Source organism: Babylonia areolata, chromosome 6, assembly GCF_041734735.1.
Source record: "Babylonia areolata isolate BAREFJ2019XMU chromosome 6, ASM4173473v1, whole genome shotgun sequence".
Lineage (NCBI taxonomy): Eukaryota > Metazoa > Mollusca > Gastropoda > Neogastropoda > Buccinidae > Babylonia > Babylonia areolata.
In genome coordinates, this window is record NC_134881.1 from 8,722,789 (window position 1) to 8,739,995 (window position 17,207).

At 40.1% G+C, this 17,207-nt stretch overlaps 1 protein-coding gene across 2 annotated transcripts in view; it reads left to right on the forward strand.

The window, feature by feature from the left end:
- Positions 1-12,054, forward strand: part of LOC143282710 (uncharacterized) — a 33,500-nt gene extending 21,446 nt beyond the window's left edge. Inside the window, exons 15-21 of one of the 2 annotated variants that reach the window (XM_076588419.1) lie at positions 755-847; positions 1,106-1,247; positions 1,802-1,870; positions 4,280-4,359; positions 4,865-4,933; positions 5,881-6,028; positions 7,044-12,053. In XM_076588419.1, coding sequence (XP_076444534.1) covers positions 755-847; positions 1,106-1,247; positions 1,802-1,870; positions 4,280-4,359; positions 4,865-4,933; positions 5,881-6,028; positions 7,044-7,169 — 727 coding nt within the window. In that variant the 3' untranslated portion in view covers positions 7,170-12,053. Of the gene's footprint in view, positions 1-754; positions 848-1,105; positions 1,248-1,801; positions 1,871-4,279; positions 4,360-4,864; positions 4,934-5,880; positions 6,029-7,043 lie in introns of both variants that reach the window. The other variant, XM_076588420.1, reaches the window with a different exon arrangement.
- Positions 12,055-17,207: the final 5,153 nt, after the last annotated feature.

Here is a 17,207-nt window from a genome sequence, read left to right on the forward strand (position 1 = left end):
AAGAGCAGGGGGGGGTGGGGGGAAAGCAAATGCATGAATTCCGTAAAGTAGAGATCTAGACCAAAAAAAAAAAATTGTGTGGTGCTTTCACACACTAATTTGCCATATGTTGCCATGTGCAGGTCTTGATGATCCCTATTATACGTAGTACTAGTAGCAGCAATAGTTTATTTAAGATCCTGAGAAGCACTTGACTTGGGTGTTGAAGTATTGCCTGTCTTCTCAGGCCAACATGTCATGCATTATTATGCAGTGCTTTTTAAAAAATGCAGTGACGGTTCACAACAGTTGGGACTGTAAATCATCAGATCTTTCAAAGACCTCACCTGAATGAATGGCTGTTTATTGTTATTTATTATTATGAAAGAAATTAACCAACATTGACAAACTGTTTGTAAAAGAAATGTATTGTAGATATAGGCAATCACTTCAGAACAAAATGTTATGTAAAAGCATGATAGTCACCCCATGTTCTTAAATGCTGTGCAGTAAAGACCATCACTTCAGAACAGAATAATATGTAAAAGTATGATAGTTACCTCATATATTTCATTAAATGCTGTGCAGTAAAGGCCATTTGGCATTGGCAGCCCTCTGGGGAACATTGAATGTGCAGAAGGGTAGCCAGTCGCTTCACAGATAAGTGTGCCATGCATTGATGTATGCAGTGTTCACATTGCATCCTTGTAGGCAGTGTGAAACCAGTGTAGAAGCATAGTCTCCTCAAGACATGTATGCCTTGCTATCTTTGCAGGCCACCCCAGAGGAGGCACAGTCGAGTCAAAACCTGGACACGTCATGTGGACATCTTCAGCAAGGACTTTCTGCTGATCCCCATCAATGAAAAGTGAGAAGTCGTCTTGCAGTCTGCAGTGTGTGTTGGGCATGCGTGTGTATGTGTGTGTGTGTGTGTGTGGTGTGTGTGTTTGTATATAATATGTGCTCTATATCTTTTGACAGTAAAAATGGTTTATATACTGTTGTGGTTTTTTTTCCTTTTTGTGTGTGCGTGTCCATGGATGACATACCACGTTCAGCCTGAGATAGAATACTTTCTACATTATTATCTTCTTTTTTTTTTTTTTTTTTTTTAATCTCCTCCCAGGGCTCATTGGTTCCTGGCGGTGGTGTGTTTTCCTGGCATGATGGCCCAGGAGCACATCAACTACCAGCCAGCCTCCTCCCCCTTCTATGAGGACGTAGGGCAGGGTGGGGATGCCATGTCTACTCCACCTCAGCAGCCAAAGGTGGGTGATGTTTTCTTTCCTCTTGGGTTGTGTAGGAGGATGTAACCAGACAGTACTCATGTTGAGAGAGTTGGTCAGAGCAGACACATCCATGATCCTTCTATACTTCGTTTCTGGCTGATACCTTCCGGCATTAACACCAGCCAGATTGTGTGTGTGTGAGTGTGTGTGTGTGAGCATGTGTGTGTGTGTATACATGTGTGTGTGTGTTCAGTGCATGCATACATTCGCTGCATGAACAACAGAGGGCATTTATTTGTTTGTTTTGTGTATAGATTGCGGGCAGGGTTGTATGTGTGAAGAGTTTGAATGTGAAGTAGAACGTGTGGGCCCACTCCAAGACCTGAGGAGATAATGATATTTTGTCAGATCAAAACAATATGATCAACAAATTGCACAAAACAACAAACAAGAAAGAAAGCCACAGCTGTTACAGTGGTGAGCAAGTCTGATATATTGAACACTGATAGACATATATGCTATACATTGGACTACAAGGGAGATCAGTGATGCTGACAGAGAGCGGTGTGTGTGTGTGTGTGTGTTGGACACAGACACCAACAGAGGAGGAGAAGAGTCAGGACAGTTTGCCAGACACCACCACCCCAAGCACAAGTGCTAAGGTATGGTTGGGTCACTGGTGCTTGCTCTGTACGACACAGGCGCACATGTGCCTCCATGTACAGACCTGCCAACTGCTACGTTTTGAGAGCAGATGCTCTGCTGAGATTTAGTATGATACATACACTACTACGCTCTTGAAGAAATGCTTTCCTGAAGTTGCAAAAATTGAGCAGTGTTTTTTTGTGGTTTTTTTTGTTTGTTTTTTTTTGGTTTTTTTGTTTGTTTGTTTTTTTCGTTCTTTGATTTTTCTTTGATAAACAGAGTGAGCCAACTATATATATGATATGATAGTCAGTCGTCTCCGACTATGACCATCAAAACAGCAGAGGAGGCAACTGCTGTTCCGACTATTTGGGCTAGAATTTGATTATAGTGGAGAGTGTCTTGCCCAAGTACATCCCCACTCTCTCGGCCAAGAGGGTTTTAGGACAGTCGGCGTTGGGATGGTTCCCAAAGGCCAACTAGCCCACAAGGCTGCAGCACTAAGAGCCAGTGCAATTTTGCCTCCAAGTTTGAGAGTCATAGTCCTTTACAAAAGACTAAGCTGTAAATGGTTTCCCATTGACTGGAGAAACCATTGATAATACAGCTCCCACTTTGCTGTTGGCCCAAATGTAAACTTATGTCAATCTGTGATATAGAGCAAACTAAACCAGCCTTAAAGGGAAAGAAGCCAGAAACTCGGCCTGTGACATAGATGGCTTTGTTCTTTCAGTCAGTGGGAATTTTCATTCTATCACTCGTGATAGGTCCCTGCCAGTGGGAGCTCATTTTAAGTGTTCCCCTGTTACAGAGAAGTAGATTGTGTCATCCAGCTCTCGTTCCACTCCAGGGAAATGAGCATCCCAATAGTGATTCTGAGAAGCTAACAGCAAATAGTTCTGGTGCATTTGTTCTTTGTGAGTTAAGTCTATGCTCTGTGTAGCGTGTTGGCTCGGCTTCTGAGTATGACGTGGTGGAAAAAAATTTCCTTTTTACAACACTTTAAAACTTCTGGCCGTGCTGAAATAGGGAAAGGCGACATCACTGATAATTTCTTTGTTCTACTCAACATCACTGATGATTTCTTTGTTCTATCCAAAAGCCATTGGGACTATGGTTGAGTGTTGTTGCTGCTTCTGTCAGACACTGGTTTGTTACGCTCAGATTATAAAGACGCTACTATCAAATCTTGTTTGGGGTTGGCAGGTCTGCATGCATACATGCACATGCACATGCACATGATCTTTCCTCCCTCCCTCACTCTTACTTACATGCTTGCACACATGGACATACATGTACTTGTGTGTTTAGACCCCAGTTCCCTCTTGCCCACATTCATGTAACACAAATGCACACAAACCTACACAGACACGCATGTGGACAGACACATGTAAGAACACACTTGCTTTTTAAAAAAATCTTTCTCTTAATTCTTTTAACCCCTGAATACAGAATTTCATCTGAGTTGTACTCTAGTATTCTTAACAACATACTTGAAAAAATCGTTTCGGATAATTTAGTTTGTACGATTTTAAATGGTAGAATTAGGAAACGACTTTCAGACCTAAAAATTCCTTTGCCTTTGTGACAAATGGCTTCATTGTAGTTCAGATCTGTTATCTCTGTTGTTGTCAGAACAAATATGAATCAAAATTGTGCATTTTAGAATGATAAGTCATTTCCTGGTACAAGACACAAGATACTAACAGTAGTCACAATGTATCAGTCACATGGGTAGAGTAGTTAGCATGGCAGTCAGATGACTGGGAAGCTGTGGGTTTCTTCTCTGTTGTTCAGGGCCCATAGTCATATAAATTGATTATTCTGGCACCTAAGTTTGATCCGTCAGTCATGTACTTGGGATTTTTCAGCCAGACTTGAGTGAGACATCATCTGGGGAGACTCACACATACAAATGTCATTCAGCTGCATGGATACATCTTGATGGGCGTTAATGTGTGCTGCGTTTTAGATGGAAAGCAAATGCGAATTGTTGTTTTTTTTCAACCAAAAATGCCTAATTTGTGGATTATCTGCATTTTTAAGGGGTTTAGTTTGGTCTTTTTGGGGAAAGACCATACGGCAGTGTTATGTAGTGATGTGGGGAAAGTCTTTGAGGTGAAGCAAAACACACCATGTGCATATAAACAAAGTTTAACCTTTTTTTTTGGACATGTTTAAAATACACCCAGTTTTGGGGCTTGTACTTAGTTGAAGTGGTGTTCAAAATAGGGAGGTGTCTGTGGTCTTGTTTGTAAAACAGTTCCCATTTTGCATCCATCTCTGATACTTACATCTGAAAGCTTTGCGATGTTCTGCCTGCTGACCTGATTGGGTTTGTATGTAAGATTCAGAAAATGGTGGACTCTATGCTGAGAGACGTGACTTGGGACTTTGTGCTGAGAGACTGACTTGTTTCCTTACAGGGGGACCATGTGTTGGGCAAAGTCATTTCTGCTGAAACGGCCAAGAAGGAGAAATCGATGTACAACGTGGGCTTGAGACAGTAAGTGCCTTGTGTGTGTGTGCGCACGCGCGTGCGCGCATCTGTTTAACATCTTTTATTTACAAGTGATATTGTTGTGTGTCAGTGTGTGTTTTTGTGTGCATGTGTGTGTGAATTTGTGTGTGTGTATGTGTGTCTGTGTCTATGTGTGCTTATTTTGATGCATCAGAATATGTAAGATGTGATAGCTAGAGAAAAGCTAAACCTCTTTGTTGAAGTTTCATAGCTGTGGCTGAACTGGGCCATACTTTAGGTGTCAAAAGAGTAAGAAAATATAATAAAACTGATTTGACTAATTTGGGTGGTGGAAATATATAAAAAGTTAGTTAAAATGGGTGCTTGGAAAATGGGTGTGTAGTTTGAAGCTGTGTGTGTTAACATATTCAGTGAAATAGATGTCATTCTCTGCTTGGCTCAGAATAAGATACAAAAATGATAGCAGTAAATAATATATTGGGAAATATCAAGACTTTTGAAACATTTGTCCAATGTTTGTGTGTTGCAGAGCATGTATCTTGATAATGGATTCTTTGATGGGCCCATCAAGAAACAATGTCATCAGGATCCTGAAAGAGTGAGCACGCTTTTTATTTTTGGTCAGCAGGTGACATAGCATGATAGAATCGAGATACTAATGACAAAATATTTATTTTATCTAGAACAGATTAATTAACCTGTGATTCTTTGTATTAGTCTGTTACACGTTTTATATTAGCAGTAAGGGTTAATGCAGACTGCACTGAAGTCTGATAAAGTTCATTGGAAAAAAAAAATTGCAGATGTTATAGTTGATATTCGGTCAGGAAAGTATTATTCAGTAGATTTTAGGGGAGCAAAAAAGAAACAAAACGAAAAAAAAAACCCACCCCAAAACAAACAAAAACAATATAGCAACAGTTTATTTTTCTTCTTTGACTTTGCACTAATTTGCTTCTGTGGTCGTCTCAGTATCCAGTGCAAAACTACTGCAGGTCAAGCCTTGGCTCCAAGCTTATCCATTGAAGTCATGTGGCTGCCCTTTCTTTATGTTTTCATTGTTATCGGTAACAGCTGTGGATGGTCTGCCATGTGATTCATGATTATACTTTCTATGAAGGAAAAATGCTTCCAGACAAAATTTGTGTTTTAAATTTTCTTGAACAGAAATGTTTTTATGAGACAGATGAAAGACCATTTGTGATTTACTGCACCCGAAAGTTATTATTTGTATGCTAGAATAAACAGAGTCCCAAAATATTAAAATTTGAACATTGTTACCAACCAGTGTGGCAATGAAATGTTATGTCATTAGACATGTGACAGGTTTTGCTGAAGTGATGCTGCCTCATCCAGTCTCAAGCAGTACTGCAATAGTCTGGAGGCAGTTCTTGTTGGCAGAGCTGCATAGTGATTCCACCTGCATAAACCCAACATAATAGGGGTGTGTAAATGAATACAAGGCAGTGTATTGTAGTCAGTGCACATTCACATGTTCACCCGTGTGCGGATAATGCTAATGTTTTCATTGTTTGCGAACGACAGGTATCTTCAGGTGGAGTGGGACTTGAAGAAAGGCACAGAGCGCAACATGTTGAAGACTGTGCGTGGTGGCTGTCCAAAGGTTCCTCAGCAGACCAACTACAGTGACTGTGGTGTCTTTGTGCTGCAGTACGCAGAGAGCTTCTTTGAGGTAAGCCAAGCATCGCTTAACCATAGCTTTATGTTGCGGAAGGGGTGGGAGATAAACGTTGATTGGAACTTTTTGGGTTCTGTTACTTTTCAGAACCCAGTAAATTAGCAATTGCTGTTGATTGTGACTGTCTTTAGAACCCCTTGAAATAGCAATGGCTGTTGATAGTGACTTCTGAACCCCATAAACTAGCAATTGCTGTTGATTGTGGCTGATTTTAGAATTCCATAAAATAGCAATGGCTGTTAATTGTGACTGTTTCAGAACCATATAAGATAGCAATTGTTGTTGATTGTGACTTTCTTTCTCTTTTTTTTTTTTTTGCTGCCTTGTCTTCTGCATCATTTCAGTAGCATTACCATCATTACTTCCATGCCGCTCATTCTGAGTTCCCCCCTTACACAGCCACACCTGGGTTCATCTGTCGCAGTCTCAGTGTTGGCAGTCTGCAGGGAATCATCAAGGATAAGTCACCAGGAGGCCACACACCAGAGGAAACCCCCTGTTGCTGCCAAGTCACTTTCTTGGTGTTCAGTAGTGTCTGTTCTAGTTTATTGTACTTATTAGAACACCAACTTTTAAGTCTTCTACTGACGACAATAACAGCATAGTCGCAGAGCCAGACTGAGTGAGCATCTTCCCCCAGAGTGAAGAAACTACCACGTCCCTTGAATGAGAGTCCCCCATGAATCTGCCAACGCAAAGACCTTTACAGGACTCGCCCCAAGCACAGAAGTGAAGGGAGATGGAAACTGAGGTCACCATGAAATCAGGGCATGAAAGGCCACAGATTTTGGAATAATTTTTTCATGTGCTGATGATGAAGGTGGGGGAAGATGCGGCTGCTGCTGTGAAGGTTAATTTTAGGTTTGGCACCGTGTGACAGGCTTGTTCTCTACGCTTCCTTTCATAGTGATATCCCGGTGTTAACCAGGCCCGACAGATACAGACAGTTGCAGTATTGTTGAAGAAATTTGAGGGACACACCCAGTTGATTGTGGCTGTTTTGTTTCAGAACCCCATCGCCAGCTTCTCCATCCCTATGAGGCTGGAGTCGTGGTTCCCCCTGTCCAAAGTGGAGAGGAAGCGGTGTGATATACGCAGCCTGATCCTCCGCCTGCAGACAGAAGCCAGCAGGTGACACAGGATACCTGGGTGATCTACTGCCCTTCCTCACCTGCCCCTGTCTCCCCTGCCTCCCCACTCCCCATGGTGCCCTTTATTTGCCCGTGTCTTTCTCAGCATTTTACCACAGTGATCAACAAGAAACAAAGGTCAGGCGTTAGTGACCAACCCCTGAGGACACAGCTCATTTATACCTGTCGCGGAAAGAAGAGTGGGTGCTGCAGAGGAGTATTCGTTTTAGACTACTATCTGCTGCTCAGCATCTCATTGAAGATGTGAGGATCCACTCATTCTGCATCAAAGGATCTAATTCCATTTTTTGCTCCCATTGCGTAAGTGTGCATGTGTGTGAAAAGTGGCCAAAGAACAGACTGAACAGCCTTGAGGGCACTCTTTTGTGCAACAGTGAATAAGAAGTCCTCATCTGTGACATTGACTTTTGTAAGAGGACTGTACATTTGTATTGTGAAACAAAGAAAATTGTTGTGCACTGACCACATGGAATGGAGGTGGCATTTTTCTTGTGTTGAATGCGACTTAAAATGACAAACTGGCTTGCCTCACTTCCAGTGACAGGAAGATATTTTTCACTCTTCAGTTATGACACTGAATGTTGAAGTATTACTTTTTTTTTTCTTCTTGTTTTTGTGGCTGAAGAATTTTGGGGCTGTTAATTTTGTACAGCTGTCACAGTGTACAGTATGACCGACTTGTTAGCCTAATGTGATACTGAACCATTGGCCATGGTAACAGTGATGCTGGTAGTTACTCTTGTTGTCATGGACCATCGGCTCATCAACCTCAAACTGATAAGCATATTGGAGCAGAACAGTGCATCGGACAGCAAGACTGGACAGTGATGCTGCTTGTCGCGGCTTTCCCAAAGTGTCATGATGGGGAGCAAGTGAGGGAGGGGGTATGTGGTGGGGGGGGGGAGCTGTCTCATCAAATGTGTTCCTGTTTCCTCAACCCCCCCCCCTTCGGATCATCAGAGAAAAAGTGTGTGATTGGTCAGTGATGACATGCATGGCTCCTTTCTGAACAGCTTGTGTATATATTGTATACAGTGTACAAACTGGAGCTTCCTTTTTGCTGACATGGGGTGGTGTTCATGCTTCCACTCATCGCTTGTGAAAGGCACACACAGTCTTCAGATCTCAGTCGATAATGGACCTGCTATGATGATGGGTGTCAGTAGCATTGTTCTAATGATTTGCATGCTGGGCAAGTGGAGTGTGAGTGAACAAGGATATCAGAAGCTGGTTATTTGTTGTCTTCATTTTGTTGTGTATATTGTTATTTTGTTGTGCTTACCTGGACAGGGTGGTTTGGGTTGTAGGTGCTCTTTGTTAAGTTTCCTGAGGTGTTCCATCGATCTATGTTTGTTGTTATTGTTGTTCTTGTTGATATGGAAAGAATGTTTGGGTTGGTCGGTCTTGGAATTTATGTTTTGTATATGGAGAGAACATTGGATAGGTGACACTGCTGTGTGTTGGTTGGTCATTAATTTAAGGTCTGTTCACTGAAGTGATTTTATATGTGAAAAAAAAGTGTGTGTGTGCATGAGTGTGTGTGTGTGTGCATATGTGTGTGAGAGAGAAAGTGCTTGAACTGTACAAATATGCATGTGACAGGAAAGAAATATAGAATGGACAAGGACATTTGGGGGATATAAACAAAGGATCAGAATGGAACTATAAACCATAAAATCAAATGACCAATAAAAACAGAGTTCAGTGTCAGAATACTTACAGGGTAGTTAGCTATTGGACATTTGGATAAATGAACACAAAATTTGTAAGTGAAGGATGAAGAGTTAAATATTTTTTGTTACTGAGTTGATGGAAATTATAGAAATGAACTCATTGATTTTAATGCAACAATGGACATGCATATTTGTTATTTTTAAGTCCGTGTATAGGTGTACAATATTCCTGGTATATTTTGTTTTGAAGGCATGAGTTTTCGATCTATACATAAGACTGATATGAGTGTAATTTCCCATTTATACTGGAGTTAATGTTTATTGTGTTAATGTCAAACATTGTGTAATTGTTTTCAAATCTTGTAAGTTATTTAAAAATTTACCCCAAGCAAAGTTGTCAACAAAAGTATGATATTCTTGTGGAGAAAGGGGAAGTTGTTTGACATTTAGGTCTGATGAACTTTTGCTCCTCTTTTCACGCCTATGTCAACTTTCTCATTGTAATAGAAAGAACAGTGAGATGGCATCCAGCAGAAAATTAACTCAGTGGTAGATCTAATTGAATGAAAATGAAATAAGTGGCTTATTTCTAATATAATTTCTGATTGTGCTTGTAATTTTCATGAACCAAGAACTTGAATTACTGACTTTGAATCAATGCAAAAAAGAATCTGCATTACCTAAGGACTGCTGTGTGTGTGAACGTGTGTGTGTGTGTGTGTGTGTGCATTTGTGTGTTTGTGTTTAGAATCTTTTTGTTGTTGTTTGGTTGTTATTTAAATTGAGAGGACAAGTTAGCATGAATTCATTGCGTGAATATGGGGTGGCACTGCTAATGTATGTTTTGGAAAGTTTTGCTTAAGAGGTTGTTTTGAAATATAATACATGAATGATTTTATCAAGTTCTCTTTTTGTTTTGTTTGTCATTGTGAGGTTTGAAAGCAAAGGATTATAACATTCAACTTGAAACAAATTGAAAGGAGACATGACACTGTAATTTTTTTAAGTCCTTAAATTCATGCACTGTTACACTGCAGTCATCTAACTTTTTTTTTCTTGTCTCGCTGTGTAGATACTTAATCAGAAAAATAGAATGCACAAAGTGTAACTGTAAGACAAATCTCATCTGTATGCTCGAGTCACCTCCACCTCACACACTCGAATGCTACATAAATAGAGATAGCTACAGTCATAGTGAATTTTAAAAAATGAAAATAAAAAAGAACTCACACACACATCCACAAAGTTGGCTACAACATTTACTGGAATTGTGGAAAGCATTCCAGTACTTTGTGTGGAGTCACAAAAAAATTTAAACTTGAGGAATGGGAACAAATCATACCCATGCTCAAAGGCTGAGAAGAAATTTGTGAAAAAACAAAACAAAACACTGTTCACTTATTTATTTGGTTAAACTTACTGTTTTTGTTTACTGTTTATTTTGTCAGACTTCTATGTCGTGTCAGCTGTTGTCTCATGGATGTCTTCAGTTTGGGGGAAGGGGTGGGTGATCGAAATAGAGACGCAACAGGTTATCGACACATGCCATATATTTTTTTCTTTCCAATAATGGGTGTAATTTTGAAGCAGATCCTTTTTGAGTAGTGGTATTGTGTTATTACTGTATTGAGCCTTGCGTCCGAGGAGTGCTCTGGTGTCAAAATTTGTCTCATTAGAATGGTTTTCACAATCCAGATGATGATGGAGTCTCCCGTCGGACCGACAGATGAGTAGGCAGGCAGGCAGGTTTATCTGTGTTCTCAAATGGGAGAAGAGGCTGATTCTGGATGCGCAGCACTTCCCACAGGTGTTGCAAGGGAAAATGTCTCCAGAAATTGAGCCCTGCTTCCTTCGCTCACTCTTCTCCTTAACGGCCAGCATTCTCTTGTTTTCAAACGTCTTTATGCCACTAGAGCACAGCATCCTCCAGCGAGAGCAGTCAAGGCCATCAGTTTCCCAGGAAGCGAAGCTCGTCATTCCGACATTAGCCTGGCTGCCTGACCAGCACAGGTGACTTTTTTTTAGTGAAGACGAGTTGTGCAGTCCCTTCCCCACTCTCTCGCCTACTGACGCTCAAGAGTCCCACAGGTGCAGATACTGCCACATGTAGAACGGCCTCGGCAGGTGCAGGTTTTTTCTTTGGAGTTCCATCTCCTAGGAGGACTTCCAGCCAAGGATAAGAGCTCCCCCTGCCCTTTGGTCATCCTCTTCCGCCTTCACAGCCGTTGGGAAAGGTTTCCTCCTCTGCCTTGTCCGTCGTTGGGAGACTTCACATGCGGCAGGTAGTACTGGGTTACATGGTACCAGAAGCAAGGGCTATGCCCCTGACCTCACAATCCTATATATGCACAAACCACGAAGAAAGGGAACTAACTGTTACAGTATTTCCAGATGTATCCACGTGTAATTTGGAGGAAAAACAGTATTTCTGCATTTTGTTCTGCATTAATATGGCATGGAAGCCTGCTGAGGCTGTAAATACCTCAGGGTTGAATAGGTTAAGTCAGAATGTGTCCACAAAAAAAGTAAAGCCTTACTTTTGCCTCACTTGATACAGATTTCTGAAAAAAAGTTTAGTGCATATCTAGATCTATTTCCCAAACTGGACTTTGATAAGTATAAAAGAACATCTTTTCACCTTTCAGAGTATTCTTTCTTCATGAATTCTTTTGAAATTTGATAGTTTTGTCCACCTCATTCTCACATTCAGCATCTGATGTCATTTGGGTGCATTCTGATGATTGTACAGATCAATAGACCTTTTGAGTCGAACTTGTAGCTTGTCAGCATGCAGCATTCCTTTGTGGCTCAGCATTCGTTTCGGCAGAAGTGTTATCAGTAATGTAGTTGTGTAAACTGCAGTCGGAACAAAAACATACAAGATGCAGAGCACTCCCTCCCTGATTGCAAATTTGTCACCTGTCGCCAGATTAGTGGCAGGACCAAATTACACTGAAAACCTAAATTGATCTAGGTTCAGGTTATGACCAGGTAAATTATCAATCCATGTCACATTGAGGTTTTCACAATGTTGTAATGTTCACTTCTGTTTTGTTTAATGAACATTCAACCCCAAGAAACTTTGCTAAAAGGTGAAGAGGAGAAGAGACACTTTGCCACTCACAGTTTGTCTGATGGAATTCATGTCAGCCTGTGAACATTCAGTCATTGCTTCTGGATGAGATTATCCGCCCCCCCTCCTCCTCCCCCTCCCCCTTTGTACTGTCTGTCCTTCCTTTCTTTGCTGTCCTTTCTTTCATTCTTTATCAGTCAATGAGTCAGTCGTGTCTTTTTAGTTTGTCTTTGTTGTGTTTGCTGTTTCTTTCCTTCTTTCTGTCTGTCTGTCTCTCTTTCAGATCTTTCTTTCTTTCTCTTTCAAGCTGCACAACCAGTTATCTTTGTCAGTGTCACCAGGCATTGTTTAGGTGAACTCACTTTGTGTTCAATAATCATCAAAGAAAAGGAAGGCCCCAGAGCATCAGAAGTTTTCATCGGCTGATGCAGTGCCACAGGACTTTTCTGAAAGCCTAGATCCTAGATAATTTTTCTCCCTTGGCATTGAAACATGTGCACATGGTTGGCAGTTCAGGTACTTGTATTTGAATCTGAACATTGCATGTTGACTTTCACATCATTAATGATTAACTAAGAATTCAAGAATCTTCCTTCACATACTGCACTTAATTCAGTCAAAGAAAATGTAGAAATTCAGGCTAATAACTGCAAAATTGTAAAGATCAGATTTTGATTCTGTCACTGACATAACCCCTCCAAAAAAAGAATATTTGATACTGAAGCAGCAGGTATGTGAAAGGTCACATGGCTGCTTTGGTAATTGTTATGCATTGCAGAATGGTCATCTGATTCAGTGTGTGTTGGTAAGATTGTCTGCTTTACATCCTATGGCCAAAAAATCCTCTGTGGCAGACACTAGGTGAGAGACATCTCAGTAGTACAGCTCTGGGGATGGATGCCCTACATGATTTGTCTTATTCTTATTTTGATGATGCAGCTTTTATTTATTTATTTTATTTTATTTTTTGCTGCCCCATTGTTTTTGCCATTTCAATGGCATTGCCCCATTGCTGCTCATCCTGAATCCCTCATGCCCATCCAGACTGGTTTATCTGTTCAGTCTCAGTGCCAGCAGACAACAGGGAGCCTATCAAAGTTGGGTCGCCATGAGGTAACACACCAAAGGTGATCATGCGCTGTTGCTGAGTCACTTTAGTTGTGTTCAGTGGGATGCAGCATAATCATGTACATCATAAGTTTTCACAGTGCTCTGCCTCAAAAGTCAAAGCACATTTTTATATTTAAAGGTTTCCTGTGCCTTTGACATCTTGCCAATATGAGTATGATCATTGCAGACAAATTACAGGTGACTGACGAGCTGTTATCACCATTTGTCATTTGACAATTTGTTACTTTCCCCTCCCCCCTTCATTACGGAATTATTGCTCCTCTTCTGGTATCTTTCTGTTTCTGTGTGCAGGCAGATTTTGTTAATTCAAATCCATGACCAAAAAAAAAAAAAAAAAGGATATCAGTCATATATGGCTGTAACTCAAGAAGTGTAAGTATGAAAAGATGTCAGCCATTTTGTTAATTTTTTCTTTCATAGTTTAATAAATCCTCTCTTTACTGCTCCCTCTGCATACTGTGGTCTTGGGTGTCTACTACACATAATTTCAGAAAGCATTGTTGAGGTGAATCTCCCCACTGGTTCATAAATGAACACCCCATCCCCACCCTCCCAAAGGAGTTTCCCCTAACTGACACAATTCTCCAGCTCTGTTTTCAGTACGAGGGCTCTCTGTTTGATAGGTGGTATATCTCTTTTGCACACAAGGATGTTCACCAAACATTATTTTATTAATGTCTTGGACAGTTGGAGACTTTTCCTGTGTAAGGCGATGACTTTGGGATTGAAGATATATGGAAAGGTCATAACAGTTCAGTCCTTTTTGAGCGCAAGCATACTGATGGCAGATGAGTCCGACTTGAGATTAGCCGATTCTTCCACAGTGGCTTTGGGAGACTTTCTCTGTGGATGGCAGGCAGAGACTGGAGGATATATAGGTTGCATAAGGTAACACTCGTTGTACCTCCCAAGGCATGACTCTAAGAGAAGCTGAGCACCCTTTGGAGTTATTCTAAGTTTTGTTTCATTTTGATTTCAGTGATTCGCCTTCTGTGTGTCTTCCTTTCACTATATTTTGATGTGTAAGATTTACTTCTCTTTTTTTTGGTTAAATTATTTCATTTTATTTTTATGTTTATGTTTCACACAAACCTATGACAAGTTCTCAAGGCCTGACTAGTGCATTGGGTTTCTGTTTAGATCAAGCATCTGGTTTTTTGATATATGTATACATATATAATTTTTTTTAGATTAATGTTTTATGCTGCAGATGTGTGACATTAAATGGATCAGTCTGCAGGCTCTTACACCCCCTTGAAACTAAAACAAATTTAATCTTAGCCCTTTTCGCTTGAGCTTTGGTGTTCTTCAGATACAGGCTGTTTCCTTTTACAGTAATTATGTTTGTTTTTGTTTTTTTCATTTATTGATTTGAGCGGGTGAAAATTATTGAAATGGTAGTTATAGCTTGTGAAAATGACTGAAATAAGAGGTGATAGCTGGTGAAAATGATGAAATGGAATGTGATAGCTGATGAAAACAACTGAAATGGGATTGATAGCTGGTGAAAAAGTCTGAAATGGAAGGTGACAGCTTGTGAAATTGACTGAAATTGGAGTTTATAGCTGGTGAAAATGACTGAAATGGAAAATGATAGCTGGTGAAAATGACTGAAATGGAATGTGGTAGCTGGTGAAAACAACTGAAATGGGGTTGATAGCGGGTGAAAAAGCCTAAAATGGAAGGTGACAACTTGTGAAAATGACTGAAACTGGAGTTGATAGCTGGTGAAAATGACTGAAATGGAGTTGATGTCTAGTGAAAATTACTGGAACAATTTCGGCAGATAAGTGAGATTTGTTCATTCTTTTTATGTCCCCTAAAGAAAAATGGCAGAATTTTATTATTCTCAGAATTCTTTCTAAAGGTTTGGCTGTATGTGACAGGTACAATTTTTCAACACCATTTTGTCAGTCCTGTTGTCAGTATTATCTGGATTTTTGCGTGACTTAGATAGTTCGTACGTAACAGTGAAAGAATGCACCATTTGCTGGATGTAACTCCTCTGTAAACATACGGTATTATCAATTGTGGACAGCATTTGAGGTTGTGTATAGCTGAAGGTGAGATTAGAAGTAAATTTTCAGTGGGAGGTAGAAGTTGATTTGGGTAATTACCATTTCTTTCAATAAACCCTGATGCTAGTGTGTTAACTTAGTTCTTTTGTTATCAAATATAAGCCCCAACTGGTGTTACAAAATGGAATGTGATTTTTTATTCTTTTTAATTTTTTTTATTTGTTTAAGCGAGAATGTTTCTCTTAAAATATAAGATTTTTACAAATTAACATATGGGAGGGGGGAGATTCTTAATGTTTTAAGACTAGATTTTGAGATGAGATACAGTAATAAAGAAGGTGGTTCTTGCATGCTCAAATTAACTAAAAATGCATTTGGTGTCATATACTGCACCATGTCAAACTGATGCAAACTGGGCCTGTCGGTTTGCTGTTTGGCCAAATTTTGCACGGCTAACAGTGAAAAGACAACCCGTCTTGCCCGGTCCGCTCTTAGCCAATCAATTGAGCTGGAACTTCAAGCAGCCAAATAAGATCAGTTCCTCATGAGTAAATTCCTTATCTGGTTAAGAGAAAAGGTTGGTTTTAACATTTTTATCTCTGTCAGCATTTACCTTAGCTTTGTCTACACAGGCAGGATATTCTACACAAGCTGGATATTCTACGTGTTTAATGGCCGTATTGGTATCGATATTGCCTGCATTCTAGGGAAATCAGAAGTTCCTTTGCATGTTAGATAAGGTGTATATGGAATTGGAAAAAGCTTTTTGTTGAAATTATATATTTTGAGTACATTACTGTTGGTAATGGCAATGTTGCAAGGAGTTGAAATGCTTGGAATGTATCTCACTCTTTGTGTCTCATTGTTTCCCCCACCTTTGCACTTCTCCTTGTTTTATCTGTTTTCCCTTAATAGTAATATACTTGTCCTTTCCCTCCCTGACTATCTGATGAAACATGAAGTGGTGTATTGACAGGAAACCTACTGGTTGTGTCTGACATTGGCTTTATATACTTAACCCAGAGCAGAAAGTACAGACACCAATAGAGAGGTATAAAGTATCATGTTTAGAAAGCTTCAAAGCATCATGTTGGAGATCTTCAACATGTATGTAGTGTTGATCACATGTCTGTGCTATGTACAAAGTGGAACTATACCTCTTCTTGTATCAGGGAATGAAATACCGTCTGCTGTGTCTTTAAATCCGTTATTACCTATCAGTAGGGTCAACATTCCTTTAGTAAATGCATTTATCTGCCTTTCTGCTTGCTTGTCTTTCTGTCTGTCTGCCTAATAAGGGAAAGAGTGAGAAGATTTGAAGAGGAATGATGTTTCCCTGTCTTGAAAGTTTTTCTGAATTTTCAGCAGGGTTAGGAAATGTTTGTTAATGCAAAAAAATGTTGTCAGCCACTCAAAGCTTTGGAGAGTGTGAACGTGGTGCTTGTTTTATTTGAAGTTAAAAAAGAAATGATGACAGCATAGAAAACAAGGTCCAGTTTCATGGAACATTGAATGCTGTTGTTGTTCATCGACTTTTCTTGCTGGAAGTTGTGACTGAGTTTTCTAAGCCTTCTACTTTCTCGTTTTCATTGTGCACATTGGTGCCAAGTTGAATTCAACTCAGTGATGAAATGGTTTGGAGAGGTTTGTGAATCAGAAAGTGAAATCCTGTATGGACCCTGTATGAAAAGATGTCTTCACAGTCTTTACTTCTGTCCCCTGGGATGGATTATTTGTAGATCTATACATTTCATGCTTCTCTTTTAACTTGATGGTCATATGTTGTAGTTTGCCTCTGTTTTCAAATCTACTCTACTGTTCAGATCTGTTCTATGGCTGTCTGTATACCTCAGTACCAATGAAATTCCTCATCTGCTATACATGTACTCGTTATTGCCTACTGTATGATATTGAGAAAGGAAATCTTCAATGACTTGTTATCCCATCAGAGGACATCTTTGTAGGAATTGTCTCCTGGGGCTTCATTGGTTCAAGATCAGCTTACTGAGATCATGTCTACTGTGTTGTTTCTGCATTGATCCATTCCTCCACTGTACATCATTTCTTGTGAGTTGACAGAGCACCTGGTGTTGAGAATGACCATTAAGTGAAGTGACTTGGGGTCAT